Source organism: Bos mutus, chromosome 15 (assembly GCF_027580195.1).
Source record: "Bos mutus isolate GX-2022 chromosome 15, NWIPB_WYAK_1.1, whole genome shotgun sequence".
Classification (NCBI taxonomy): domain Eukaryota; kingdom Metazoa; phylum Chordata; class Mammalia; order Artiodactyla; family Bovidae; genus Bos; species Bos mutus.
In genome coordinates this window covers 15,353,791-15,369,018 of record NC_091631.1, presented here as the reverse complement: position 1 = coordinate 15,369,018, position 15,228 = coordinate 15,353,791, and the positions used below count along the sequence as shown (strand labels likewise).

Here is a 15,228-nt window from a genome sequence, read left to right as displayed (position 1 = left end):
GACTGTAACCCACCAGGCTCCTCTGTCCATGGGATTGTCCAGGAGAGAATACTGGAGTGGGTTGCCATTTCCTATTCCAGGGGATCTTCCTGACTGACCCATGGATCTCCTGCAGCCCCTGTATTGGCAGGCAGATTCTTTACTACTGCCCCAGCTGGGAAGGGTTATGTGAGGCCCCTAAGGTGTTAGTCCACCTGGTGAATTAGTTGCCAGCTCTTCCACATTGAGTGATTTAAACATTTTAATAGGTCTGGATTTGGGTCTTCTCTTGAAAACTTCAGATCTGGGACAGCTGGGCTTTTATCCTAAGATGGCAAAATCCAGATTGGATTGGTCTGTGGATGCCTCCTTGAACCTGGGTTGTTTCTGTCCACTCTTTGGGATGTTTTAGGCATAGCCCTTTGGGATGGTTTGTGATGCATGATGTGAAGATGGAAAGAAATTGGTTCTCCCCTTCATCTTTTCTTACCAGGGTTTATTTTCTGGCCCATATATCCCTCCACAAGGCAGCTCCTGTTGTAGAATAAATGCTAAATAAATAAATTTGTGTTGAATGAATGAGTGGTAATTGATAGAGCACTGCCCTGGGGATCAGGAGCCCAGTTTGAATCCAACTTCTAAGAGCTGAGTGACTTTGACCAAATCGTATAAGCTATGATGTATTTGACTTTTGAGAAGGGGAGGGAAGTTGGGGGGAGTCACTTGTTTTTACTTATTTATTTGAAAAAGTAATACATTTTCATGTTTCAAAATTTAAAAAGTACATAAGGGTTTATAGAGAAAAGTGCTCCCCACTGTGTTCCTGCCACCCAGCTTCCTTCCTGGGGAAAACCAGGGTTACCAGTTTCTGGTCTGTCTTTTCAGAGATGCTTTATGCTCATTGAGTGAAATATGCAAATATGCTTTTTCATCTTTTTTATGTAGATGGAAGCCTAACATAAACATGATTCTATGTTTAGCTTTTCAACTTGCTTCATTCAGAGCATCCCCAGAGAGCACCCCAGTCAGTGCGTGAAGTTTGTTGACCCTTCTTTCTGAGATCCCAGCATATGGGACACTGTAGCTGACAGAGCCAGTCCTCGGTGCTAAGCATTTAGGGTCTTCCCGACCCACGGCTGTTATAAAGAAGGCTGCAGAAGAGCTCTGGTTTTAGAACCCACTCGACACGCCCAGAGTAACATCCCTGGAAGTAGCGTTGCTGTGTCCGAGGACACAACCTTCGTCATTTTGTGTGCGTTAGTCGCTCAGTCATATGTGACTGTTTGTGACCCCGTGGACTGTATCCTGCCAGGCTCCTCCATCCATGGGATTCTCCAGGCAAGAATACTGGAGTAGGTTTCCATTCCCTTCTCCAGAGGATCTTCCCAACCCAGGGATCAAACCCGGGTCTCCCGCATTGCAGCAGATTCTTTACCATCTGAGCTACCAGGTTGTAATCTTGTCAAATTTCCCTCCCTGGCAGTTGCCCCAGACTGCACTCCATCAAGCCCTACACCATGACTGGATGTCCCATCTGGGAACCTATGGAGGCTTCGTGGAGAACAGTGTTCTATAAAAATTTAATACTAGCTCCAATTAGGGGGTTTCCTACCGTGGGTGAGGCCATGATCTAGGCTGCCTCATTTAATGCTAACAACGTTGAGATAAATATCACATTCATTTGACAGATGAGGAAACAGAGATTCGGAGAGGTTGAGCCATTTATCCAGGTCACCCAGCTGATACACTGTAGAGGTTGGATTGAACCCAGGCTTGTCGGATTTCAATACTAGGATGTTTTCATGCAGTAAAGCTGTCTGTAATTTGAGGTATCAGACTCCTCAGCTGATACTTGTTTATGGTTTCTGTGTCTCCCAGCAAGACCATCACTCTCTGGCTAGTTCATTTGCTCATTCATCGAATTTCTGTGGGATTCTTGCACTATACTACGTTCTGGGGATGCACTTGACCACAGAGTAGACACAGCCCCTGCCCTTATGGACCTCATGGAAACAAAAAGGAATATTTCTGTAGTGATTTATTCTGGAGTTCGCAGCCTCTGGGATCTAATGCCTGATGATCTAAGGTGGATCTGATGTAATAATAATAGAAATGAAGTGCACAATAAATGTAATGAACTTGAATCACCCCCAAAGCATCCCCTGGCCCCATCCATGGAAAAACTGTCTTCCACAAAACTGGTCCCTGGTAAGGAGGGTGCTCTGTGGGGTGGTGTGATCTGATCGGGGTGGGGAGGGCGCCAGCAGGGGTGGTGCTCTGTGGGGTGGTGTGACCTGATTGGGGGTGGGGGGGCCGGCACGGGGGGCGGTGCTCTGTGGGGTGGTGTGACCTGATCGGGGTGGGGGGGTGGGCGGAGAAGGAGTAGGACCTCTCTGAGCAAGTGAAGTTTAGGTGATAAAGGGTGTACAGGTTTGAGCCTGGATAAGTGAGTAGGAACTATTTCCCACGGAGGGCACAGCACATGCAAAGGTCCCGGGGCAGGAGAGAGCAGGTAGTATTAGAGGAAATGAGGGGAAGCTGGTGTGCAGAGTGAAGGGAAGTGAGAATGTGAGGATGAGGTTTGGGGATTTATTCTAAGACCTGTAGGGAGCCTTTGAAAGCATTGAAGCAACAGCTCTGTGAGCATTGCAGGCACTGGGGTGTTGGGTTCTTGTTCAAAGCAGCATCTCCATTTCCTTCTCTGTAAGATGGGGAAGATGATAGCACACAGGGCTTTCAAGCATTTTTTTAAAATATAGTTATTTTTAATTGAAGGATAATTGCTTTACAATATTGTGTTGGTTTGTGCCATACATCATCATGTATCAGCCATAGGTATACATATGTCCCCTCCTCTTGAACCTCCCTCCCACCTCCACCCCATCCCACCCCTCTAGGTTGTCACAGAGCCCCAGTTTGAGTTCCCTGGGTCATACAGCAAATTCTCACTGGCTATCTATTTTACATATGGTGGTGTATATATTTCAATACTACTTTCTCCATTCATTCCACCCTCTCCTTCCTGCCTCCGTATGCACAAGTCTGTTCTCTGTGTCTGAGTCCCCGTTGCTGCCCTGTAAACAGGATCATTGGTACCATCTTTCTAGAGTCCGTATATATGTGTTAATATATGTTATTTGTTTTTCTCTTTCTGACTTTCTCTGCATAATGGACTCTAGGTTCATCCACCTCATTAGAACTGACTCAAATGCATTCGTTTTTATGGCTGAGTAATATTCCCCTGTATATATGTACCACAGCTTCTTTATCCGTTCATCTGTCAGTGGACATCTACGTTGTTTCTGTGTCCCAGCTGTTGTAAATAGTGCTGCAATGAACGTTGGGCTACAATGAACATGTGTCTTTTTCAGGGGCTTTCTAACATTTTGACAGTAGGAAATACTGATATATTTAGTCTCAGTAAATGTGTGATATGCACGTTTCCCCCAAATGGGTGCACTCTGATATTTTCTAATCTGTATCATGAAAGATTTTGGGTCAAGTTCCCCTGAATTCATTTCAGAGGCACCAAGATAATGCGTGTCCAGTGCCTGTCCTTTCCTTGCCCTCAGTGAATATGCCATCATTCTCTGTGGTCATCATGATCAAGATTGCTCTGGCCATAGTTAAGAGAACGGATGGGTGGAGTTGAATGACGGTATCTAAATCCTGAGGGTGTGGAAGGTCATTGGCTCTTCATCTCTGTGTTCGTGTCCCAGGGGAGGAGCTCCTTGCTGGGCTTCCTGCCTTCAGGGGCACCTGGGTGGGGGTGAGGGGATCTATCAGATGAGCTGTCTATCTGGTTTCCCTGGGAACGGGTTTCTTCTGTTTTCTGTTTTCTGGGCGGCCACATCAGACTGAGTACCCAGTTTTGTTTGACTTCTTTGTTATTTACCCTCAGAATGGCTTTTTCCTGGAAGCCTCAGAGTCATTATAAGCCATCCACTTCTTTAAATTTTTGCCATGATCCTACTTCCCTTTTCAGAGGGTTGCAGTCTTAGTACAATAGAATTCATTTGCATTTTCCACTAGGTATACCCCCTACTTCTGCCCACTGGCCCAGCCCGTAGGCTGCGTCCCCTTCCCATGCCCTGGCCCTAGAAGCCGGGAGGAGAATGCAAGACACCACATTCTTCTCCAAGATACACATTGTGGATCCCGAGTTTCCAAAGTAACCCCGTGCAATGAGCCCGGCGGGTGAGCAAGGCCAGTGACAGCACCCAGGAACCCTTTAACTGCCTCATGCTTCGTGAACGCAGGACTCTGGCTTTCCAGATAACTGAAAAGCACCCAAAACTTAGCTACTTTAATCATTCTAGAAGCGTATTTTCCTAAGTGTTAGCCTCATTGGTCCTTCATGAGTGAACATCTACTAAAACCCCATGGTTTCTGTAACTCAGAGACTTAGGCAAGGAAGGTTTTGTGATGGTGACAGTGATGATGGTGGTGGTGGCAGTGGTGATTGTAGCTGAATTGTGTCCCCTAGAATTTGTATCGGAGAAGGCGATGGCACCCACTCCAGTGCTCTCGCCTGGAAAATCCCATGGGCAGAGGAGCCTGGTAGGCTGCAGTCCATGGGGTCGCTAAGAGTCGGACACGACTGAGCGACTTCACTTTCACTTTTCACTTTCATGCATTGGAGAAGGAAATGGCAACCCATTCCAGTGTTCTTGCCTGGAGAATCCCAGGGACGGGGGAGCCTGGTGGGCTGCCGTCTCTGGGGTCGCACAGAGTCGGACACGACTGAAGGGACTTAGCAGAATTCGTATGGTGAGATCCAGCCCCTAGAACCTTAGACTGTGATTGTATTGGGTTGGCCAAAATGTTCATTCGGATTTTTCTGTAACATCTTACGGGAAAAAAGAACCCACAAGTTATTTTGGCCAACGTAACATTTTAAGATAGGGACTTTGAAGAGGTGACTGAGTTAAAACGAGCTCATCAGAGTGGACCCTCATCCAATATGACTAGAGTCCTTATAAGAAGAGGAAGTTTGGACAGAGAGACCCCGGGGATGCAGGCACACGGAGGCAAGTCCACCCGAGGACACAGGGTGGCTGTCTGCAAGGCAGGGAGAGAGGCCTCAGGGGACAACCACCTTGCTGACACCTTGATCGTGAACTTGTAGTTCCTGAACCGTGAGAAAATAAATGTCTGTTGCTTGAACCCACCCCGTCTGTGGTATTTGGTTATAGCAGACTGAGCAGGCTAATACGGCAGTGGTGGTGGTGGTAATAAAAATAAGCAGTAGGTAGCAGATATCAAGCACTTGCTGCATGCCAACCTGTTTTAAGCCTTCCTTGAATCATCTCATCCAGCCCCACACCATCACTACCACCACCAATCCTAAGTCGCCTGCTTCTGCTGGAGGTGGTGACATGGAGCCTGGCTCTGGCCCCTTCGGTCTGAACCTCCCCAGCACGTGGGGTGGCATCTGTGTAATTCCAGGAACCATGCCAAGCACCTCGTAGATCATCTTGCTCGTCAGCACCACAACTCTGCAGGCTCCCATGTTTTCGATGTAGACCCTGCTGTGCAGGGTGGACCAGGGACACAGTGAGTATATTCATTTGTGGTGGCTGCAGTAACAAATGCCCACAACCTTGGTTTGCTTTAAACAACAGGCGTGGGGACTTCCCTGGCTGGTCTAGTGATTAAGACTTTGACTTCCAGCTTGGGGGAGAATGGATACATGTATATGTATAGCTGAGTCCCTTTGCCACTCCCCTGAAACTATTACAATATTGTTAATTGGCTATACCCCAGTACAAAACAAACAGTTTTACAAAATTAACATGTAGAGTTTCAAAAAAGGCTTAGACTTCCAATGCAGGGGATGCAGGTTTGATCCCTGGTCTAGGATCTAAGATCCCACATCCTAAGCCAAAAAACCAAAACATAAAACAGAAGCAATATTGTAACACATTCAATAAAGACTTTAAAAATGGTCCACATTAAAAAAAAAGTCTTAAAAAAAAACAAACAACCAGAAATGTATTTTTTCACAGTTCTGGAGTCAGAAGTCCAGAATCAACGTATCATAGCATCATATGCCCTCCAGAGACGCTAGGGGTGAATCTCATTTTCTTTTTCACAGCAGACCGACTTCTAGCTGCATTGGGAGAATCTGTTTCTTTCCCCTTTCAGCTTCCTCTGGTGGCTGCCAGCATTCCTTGGCTTGTGGCTGTATCTCTCCTGTCTCTTCCTCTGTCTTTGCTTCTTCTCTGTGTGTATCTGTGTCTCCTCCTCTGTCTCCAGTCTCCTACAGCCCTCTTATCAGGGTACATGTATTTATGGGCCCATCTGGATAATCCACACTAAGCTACTTCTCTCCAGATCCTTGACTTAATTACATCTTTTGCCACCTGAGACAATGGTCTCAGGTTCTGAGGACTAAGAAGTGACTGCATCTTTGGGGGCCAGTTTTTCTGCCTCCTACAGTCAATGAGTGGCAGAATGAGCGTTGATGCCAGGGTTTGCCTGATTTGAAAGCCTCTAGTGACCACTCATCCTTGAGAGCTACAGTCGTTCCTGTTAATTAATGGTGTGTTAACTGTTTCATTTGGGCTTCCCAGGTGGCACAATGGTAAAGAATCTTCTTGCAATGTTGGAGACGCAGAAGACATGGGTTTGATCCCTGGCTGGGGAAGATCACCTTGAGGAGGAAATAGCAACCCAATCCAATATTCTTGCCTGGAAAATTCCATGGACAGAAGATCTTGGTGGGCTACAGTCCATGGGGTCGCAAAGAGTCAGACATAACTGAGCAACTGAGCAGCAACCATTCCATTTAGGGGGTACAATAGTTGATTAGGGGGCTTCCCTGGTGGCTCAGAGGTTAAAGCGTCTGCCTGCAATGCAGGAGACCCAGGTTCAATCCCTGGGTTGGGAAGCTCCCCTGGAGAAGGAAAATGGCAACCCACTCCAGTATTCTTGCCTGGAGAATCCCGTGGAGAGAGGAGCCTAGTAGGCTACAGTCCACGGGGTCCCAAAGAGTTGGACACAACTGAGTGACTTCATTTTCACATAGTTGATTAACCTGTCCCCTTTGGGTGGATATTTTGGTGGTTTCCAATTTTTCATTACTGCAAAAAAACTGGCATATTTGCCAGGCTTCAGGACCATGTCACCATTTCTGTAGGGTACATTCTTAGAAGTGGAACTGCTGGGCCAAAGGGCCAGTAATTCTTAGCTTGCTTCACTCTGTGACCAACCCCCACCCCACTGCCACCCAGAAACCATGCTATGGGAAAGGAGTTGAAAGGCATCATGCCTCAGTAAATAACATCCTGAGTTACCCAAGGCCCTAATGCTCTATGACCACCATGGGGGCTCAGAGACCTGGCCTGCTCCCAAGTGGAGTATTTCCCAGATGTTTTTGAGGTCGCCATAAGCCGGAGGAAGTGTTACTATGCTCCCACTGCTGTCATTGCCTAGAGATTTAGAAATAACAAGTTATTTATTTAACAAGCACTTATGAAGCATTTGCTATTTGCCACGCACTCTTCCATCTAAGTGCTTTACATATATCCTCCTTTTATCCTCATTCAACCCTGAGGTTGTCATGCTAGCTAGCTCATCTCGTGCAGGAGGCAACTGAGCCTCAGAGAGGTCAAGAGGCTTGCCAAGGTCACACAGATAGTAGGGGGTGGGGTGTCTAACTAAAGCAGCCCAAGCTTTCGCCTTTCATGTTTTTCTCCTTGTGCTCCCCTGGCCTGTGTCAAATGTGGTCTTAGTGTTCCTTACGTCTGTTTATCCATCTCTGGGGCATGAGGTTTAAATTTTAATATGAAATTCTGTGACTAGATGTTCCGGCCTAACTTGGTAGCTTCAGTTGTGATTCTCCTGGCCAGGTCTGGTCTCCCGGCAAAGTGAGAATGGGCTGTAGGATGAGGCCAGTCGTCAGTCAGTGATCTGCCTCTTAATAGCTGTGTGACTTCTGGCAGGTTACTTAACTTCTCTGATCATCAGATGGGGTTTGGTGACAGCATTTGTCATCAGGTCAGGCAGGCAGTTGGTGCCTTATGAGTTGCTAGTCTTTCTTCATTTTTATCTTCAGCGGTACCCTTAGGCTTGAGGTTACAGGGATGAGTAAGTCTCGATCTGATTACTGTCTTCAAAGAGCCTACAGAATGGCCTAGGTGGGGGCTGGGAAACTTTCTAGATCAGGAATGAGGGAACCTGAGTTCTAGCCAGTCCCAGCTCTCTCCTACCTCGGATATCAGACTTTGCTCTGCTCCTCTGAGCCTCACTTTTGTCCCCTGTAAGCGAGAGCCTGGCCTGGCTTCACTGGGAAGCTCCGCCTGTCTTGTGAGTTTCCGCCTTGCCCTGTTTAGGTCGGGACGAGCCCGGGTGTGAGGAGGCAGTGCCATGGCAGGTGGATTCAGGGTGTGTCAGCTTTTCCCTTTTAGGCCCCTCTCATCAATGCGCCCAGCAGCTTCCTCTTGGAGCTCTGGGGAGGCCTCTCGGCTCCAGCCGGAAGTAGGCATGGTGGATGAAGACAGCTTTGGAATGTCTGAATCTGAGGGTGGCAGGTTTTGCAGGGGACGAATGAGTCAGAGACGCTCCTGGCTGTGTGTTACTGCACGGCTGAGGCAAGGCCGAGGACGCCGTGGTCATCATCCTTTTGGCTGAAAGTCACCCATAGTTAAAAGGGTTGCATATGTGGATGGGGCTGCCCATGAGGCTTGCTGGATGTGCACATGGCTTGGAGCAGGAAGCCTGGCAGGAGGCAGTAACTGAGAAGTGGGATGCGGGGCAGGAGCCCGCTCCCGGGGTCCGCTGTGTTGCCCAGCCTCCTGCAGAAGTGGTGTTTCGGCAGGAAACCAGAAGACATGAATGATGCATTCTGCTCACCTTTCTACTTCCCTGTACAGGTGCCCCTGAGTGGGAGGCAGCTCCATCACCTGGAGTTTAGGATCCTCGTAAATGGAGTTAATATCCCATAATTACACAGATGAATTGCACTTAACAGGCCCATTTAAAGAAAGGCAGTGAAACAGAATCTCTCTTAATCGTGTGACCTTTACCAGGCAAGTTAAATCCCAAAGCCAGCTAGTTTAAGGCGTCTGAAGGGCTCCCGTGGTTTTATTACTGCATTGCCCTACTCATTTATTTGCATAGATCTTTCCACCTTCCAGGGGCACTTGTGGGGTTATTGAGACCCTCTGAAAGTGAGAAGGCCTATCATGACTTCCTCAGCATTTATTGGTAAAGTTTAGTCATCGTCGGCTCATTCTGAGAATGGGGTGAAGGGCAGGAGACTGTCAGAGAAAGTGGGACACGTTTAAAAAGTGTCAGAGGTAGGACGAGCCATTCCTTTCTTCGCTCCTGGTTTTACAAGTTCATTGTCACTGTGCCCACTGTCTACAGGGAGTGATAGCCCTGCCCGCGCCCTCTGGATGGACAGTCTCAGGGCCCAGCAGCCTCAGTGCTTCGCTGACCAGGGCAGCCTGTTTCCCTGGGAGGAGGGACCTGGATTCTTCCTTCTTCTAACACCGCAGCTGGGCCTGCAAAATCTGCTCCCCCTGCCAGCTGGAAAGTTGGCGTTTGTAGCTGGAATATCTTTTTCTTTCAGTGTTATTTTTGGGGACACAGCAGAGTAAGCTGGTGAGGTGCTACTGAGAATACTTTTGGGCTAAACCCTAAAGCTTTGGAAGAAAAAAGTGACTTTGATCTTGGTGATTTCATTTTGTTCTTCCCTCTGACCAGTTCCCAAACTCACTTTGCATCGTCAGTTTGGACTTGACGCTGACTGAAGAATAAAAGACTGAAATGGCAGGTTCAAAAGTGCCCAGAAAAGAGAGAGAGACAGGTCTGAATAGAAATAGCCGATGCTTGAGAGCCTTGGGTCTACTATTTTGCTGGGCATGTCACACCATCTCATTTCCCCTCTTATCTGTCCTGTGAAGTTGGCATTGCTAGCAGCTGAGGACTCAGACTCAATCAGCCCAAAGTCACACAACTTGGGAGTGACCTTGTTAAGATTCGAATCCAGATTCACTCAAAGTCATTAACCATGGAGTCATAAAGGTTTCCAGGAGACAGTATCATTGAACCCAACCCTGCAGGGTGAGTTAGATTTAGATAAACAGAGAGGAAGAGGGAGGGGGTTCTGGGCAAGGGAAACAGGGCTATGCTGTGCTTCATCACTCAGTCGTGTCCGATTCTTTGCAACCTCAAGGACTGTAGCCTGCCAGGCTTCTCTGTCCATGGGGTTTCTCCAGGCAAGAATACTGGAGTGGGTTGCCATGCCCTCCTCCAGGGGATCTTCCCACCCAGGGATCAGACCCAGGTCTCCCACATTGCAGGTGGATTCTTTACCGTCTGAGCCACAAGGGAAGCCCAAGAATACTGGAATGGGTAGCCTATCTCTTCTCCAGTGGATCTTCCCAACGCAAGAATCAAACCGGGGTCTCCTGCACTGCAGGTGGATTCTTTACTAGCTGAGCTACCAGGGAAGCCCTAAGGGAAATAGTAGATACAATCAAAAGCCTGCAGCCTCACATGGAACAGCTCCATGGAGCAGGGACCACATTCTCCATGGCCACCATGCATCCCCAATACCCGAGTGCTCAAAGTGCTGTAGGGGCTTAGTAAATGTTTGTTGCATGAGCAAATACAGGAAACTTCTCTTCCCATAGACCGTGAGCCTCCTGAGGGCAGGGACTCGGTCTTAGAAATCTTCGGATGCTACACAGCTCACGTGGTTAATAAATCGATGTTGTTTATTACAAAGTTGTGTCCAGCCCTTTTGCGACCCCATGGACTGTAGCCCACCAGACTCCTCTGTCCATGGGATTCTCCAGGCAAGAATACTGGAATGGGTTGCCATTTCCTCCTCCAGGGGATATTCCTGACCCAGAGTTCCAACCCACGTCTCCTGCATTAGCAGGTGGATTCTTTACCACTGACCCACCAGGGAAGCCTGGTTAGTAAATAGTAGCTAATAAATATGTTCTGATAGAATAAATGAATGAATGGCAGGCAAGGGAGGGTGAGGAGATGAGCCTGAGGGAAGAAGCACTGATGCTTTGGGAAATACTGAGCGATGCATGTGGGCTGCTGTGGTCAGGGCGTGTCATGGACCATCTTCAGTGCCTAGACAAGGAGCTCTTGTGTGCTCTATTTTTTTTTTTTAAGTCATCTCAATGGAAAACTTGGTGGAAGCTACAGAGACTCAGTGGGGGCCCAAACTTTGATGGGTGTGCATGGGAACCACAGTCAAACATAGCTTAGCAATCACTTTTCTGTAGGACTGGCCTCAACTCACTGTAAGTGCCTCTCCACCTGGGGATGACCACAAGGTTATAACCAAAAGGAGGCTTGTGAACACTTGTGAATGGGACCCTGCAAGTTATAGATAGTACTCTGGGGTCCTGGAATTTTTTTTTTTTAGGGTAGTTTGGCCAGGAAGTCCCAACCAGCTTCCCCCACGATGGGGTCTGCTCAGCCCAGGTGTTTTCAAGAAAAGCTGGCCTCTCTTTTCAGGTATTGGCCAACATCGTGGTTTTGAGAACGCCTGAGGGCCGAAAGACAGCCCTGGGAGAAGCCCTTTGGGTGGGCAGTCGGAACCTTCTGGTCAGAGGAGAAGCCGCCCCCTCACCTGGACTTATGACCCGTGGCTTCGCCCCCAGCCTGCCCGTCGAGTTCCCCAAGATGGGCTCCTTCCGCAGGCCCAGACCACGCTTCATGAGCTCCCGGCGCTCAGCGACCTGCCCCGCTTCCAGGCAGCCCGCCAGGCTTTGCAGCTGAGTTCCAACTCCGCTTGGAACAGGTATGGGAGGCACTGGGTGGGCGGGAAGGTGGTGGTGGGGTAGGGGTTGGGGTGCCAGGGCCAGGGGCTGGCTGAGCTTCAGCATCTCCTGAGATCACAGCTCCAGAAGGTCATGGGTAGGGGTGACTGGCACAGTGTGCCCGTTTCCCTATGGCAACTGTATGCATCAGCGTTTCTTTTTTTTTTTAATGTATTTTTTCTTTTTGTATTAATATACAGTTATTTGCAATATTGTGTTAGATTCAGTTATTTTTTCTGATTATATTTCGCAATAGGTTATTATAAGATATTGAACATAGCTCCCTGTACTATGCAGTAAATCCTGGTTGCATATCTGTTTGCTATATCCCAGTTTGTTAATCCCATACTCCTAGTTTGTCCCTTTTTCTCTCTCCCTGTCCTTCCTTGTTTGAATAGAGGGAAAGCGGACCACTGGGGGCTTCTAGGCTCTCAAAGTCAGTTAACCAGCCCGGGACAGTTGGATCAGAACTTAACATTAGTCCCATGCCAGTTGTCAGAGGACCCGAGGGTGGGAACATCTAAGTAACCTCCAGTCACCTGCTACCTATTTGGGAAGATGAGACATGTATCTGTGAAAAGCTAGCAATGCAGCGTAGACCAGGGTTGATCCCCACCTGGAAGCTATTGGTGGCTGGGAGAGGAGCCTCTGAGCCTTAGTAAGGTGCCCAGCCAATCTGTGTACCAGGTACTGAGTAGAAACTGAATCCATACTATGTCTCACCTTCCTGGAGCTGTTTTTCAAATCTGTGTGGTTCCTCTTTGGATAAATCAAATGCATTGTTATTTTAAAGCATTACTGAGGGTTTGTGTGTGTGTGTCATTTGGATCATTATCAATTTTTTTAAATGAATGCACAACTCATGATTGTGAGGGAGGAGAGAACTGAAATGTTTTGATGTTAAGTAGAACCTGGTTCATTTTTAAAAAGCCTGAAACCTGGGGTGAAAACAAGCCTGTGATCAGCTCCTTGCTGAAATGCTGGGCTGGGTCCAGAGACTTACCTGGGTCCTTCAAGGGATCAACTCTCCTGCCTGGACACTCATGGGAGGGGAAGGGGAAGTGAGGCCAGCCCTTCTGGAGTTCTTCCCAGAAAGTACTATTAAAAGGATGGACCTAGAGTCTGTCATACACTGTGAAGTAAGTCAGAAGGAGAAAAACAAATATCGTATATTGCGGCATGAATATGAAATCTAGAAAAAATGGTCCAGATGAACCTATTTGCAGGGCAGGAACAGAGATGCAGACATAGAGAAGGGGTGTGTGGACACAGAGGGGGAAGGGGAGGGTGGGATGAATCGGGAGAGAGTGACATACACAGACCAGCAGCTGTGAAATAGATCGCTGGTGGGAAGCTGGTGTATAGCACGGGGAGCTCACTTCAGTGCTCTTTGATGACCTAGATGGGTAGGATTGAGGGGGGAGCTGGCAGGGAGGTCCAAGAAGGAAAGGACATTATGTATACATATAGCTGATTCACTTCGTTGTATCACAGAAACTAATATACCATTGTAAAGCAATTATACTCCAATTTTTTTTAAGTAAAATAAAAGGCGAGGACAATTAAAATCCATAATTGCAAAATTTAAAAAAAATTAAGATAAGGCAAGGCGTGATCCTTTCCAGGCTGTGAAGACAGAGGCCTCCTAAGGGAGAGGACCTCAGGCTGGGGTGAACTCCTGCTTGTAGCCAATGCCACGCGGGACTCTTCCAGACCTGCAGGTGCCGGCCACGCAGTTTCCCGAGAGCAGATCCCACCGCCCGCCCTTCAGTGAGGCTGCTCCCCAGCAGGGCTGCCAGCCTGCGAGAAAGCGCAGGGAGATGGCCTTTTTTTGTCCTCTTGGCCTCGGTCTTCCTCCTCTCCAAGGACCTTCGTGTGCCAGTGATGGATTCCAGGGAGAGAAAAAGTGGGCCTGCCTGTGCCCCGGGCTTCCTGGCCCTTCTCCCCACCTTTGGCTCTGAGCTGCTTGTGGAGGTGGCACCGGGGAGGCAGGTCCACTCACCGGGGGTCTTTCTATTTCCCCGCAGCGTCCAGACTGCCGTGATCAACGTCTTTAAGGGGGGCGGCTTGCAGAGCAATGAGCTTTATGCGCTGAATGAAAACATCAGGTACGTGGCTGGCCAGTTGGGGACCCTCTCCTCCATGGGCCTGAACTGGGGCAGAGGGGCTACCCCTCACCGTCACTCCGGGAGCCTCACCTTAAGTTCTGTTTTCTGCTTGGTTCTTATTGCTGCTCCTGTTGGCTTTGCTGAATCTTTTCTGACTGTTCCGGGGCCCTTGTCCATCTAGACTTCTGCTCCAGAGAGGGCCTGTCCATTTGTCCATGTACATAGTGCATTGTGGGTGGCTGGGGCACAGCGGGTAGAGAGGGACATCTAGCAGCTGTCGTTTACTCTGTAAACATTTCTTATGCCTGATTGACCATATTAGGCAGGATGGTCTGGTGCTTGGGAGTAGACTACTTAGGATTTTATAGCTGTTCTTTCTTTTACTAAGAGGTTTACCAACCTCTTTGTGCCTTGGCTTCCTCTTATATGAAATAGGGATAGGAAATGCGCCTACTTCCATAAGATTCTTGTGAGGTATTGAGTTACTGCATAAATAGTCTGTAAGAACAGAGTTGGAAACACATGAAGTACTTGGTACTTGGAGCTCTTACCATCATTGTCACTGTCACTGCTGTCAGGTTTTGGTGATAAAACTCTCGATAAGGTATGGTCCTTGAAGAGTTTGTCTTCCAGAATCTTCCCAGTAGTGTCCACTGCTCGTTCATTCATTCATACATCAAATGTTTCAGCGCCTCCCCATTAGCCAGGTGCTGGAAACACAATAATGAACAAAGACAGAGATAGACACTGCTTTTCCTAGAATTTACAATATGTTCAGTTGGGGCAATAATCAGTAGTCAACTGATCACACATATAACATGCATTAATAATAATGTACCTGTGACAGCTACCATAACACAATTGACATGATGAGAGCCTGTGTCAGTAGGACTTGGTTTTGCCAAGGAGGCCAGGAATGGTGATGTGGTGCTTGTGCTGTCATCTGATGGGTCAGTGGATGTTAACTAAGTGAAGAGGGCTCCAGGTAGTGGCAACTGCAGGTGCAAAGGTCCTGCGGCAGCAACGGACCTGAGCACAGAACTGAAAGTTAGCCCACTCGCCCAGAGCACTGGGGGCTGGGTGGTCGTGTGGTTGGATTTGTGTGTTGGTAAAAGGAGCGCAGAGAAGCAGGCATGGCCCAGAGCCCCAGGATCTCCTGGGGACAGGAAGTTGGACATAAGCTCTTTTAATGGGCTGGTGTTCATTCCTCTTGGGTGTGTTAAGTGCAGAACATCAAGGCTAAAGACCCAAGCCTGGAGTAGGCAGAACATTAAACAAGGCCATTCTTTGAGTCCTGTTTACATTTAGTTAAGACCTGTATTAAGGGTCAGTGAAGTGTTTTAAGA

General features: G+C 48.1%; 1 protein-coding gene and 1 non-coding gene across 2 annotated transcripts in view; both read left to right on the top strand.

Annotated features, from left to right (window-relative positions):
• The window catches only part of PRR5L (proline rich 5 like), a 78,907-nt gene that overhangs the window by 11,364 nt on the left and 52,315 nt on the right, over positions 1-15,228 (top strand). Inside the window, 3 exon segments of the mRNA XM_070383543.1 lie at positions 11,470-11,674; positions 11,677-11,755; positions 13,802-13,886. Of these exon segments, the coding sequence (XP_070239644.1) occupies positions 11,470-11,674; positions 11,677-11,755; positions 13,802-13,886 (369 nt within the window).
• On the top strand, positions 6,800-6,871 carry TRNAC-GCA (transfer RNA cysteine (anticodon GCA)). The gene has a single exon. It is a non-coding gene; the product is annotated as a tRNA-Cys (tRNA).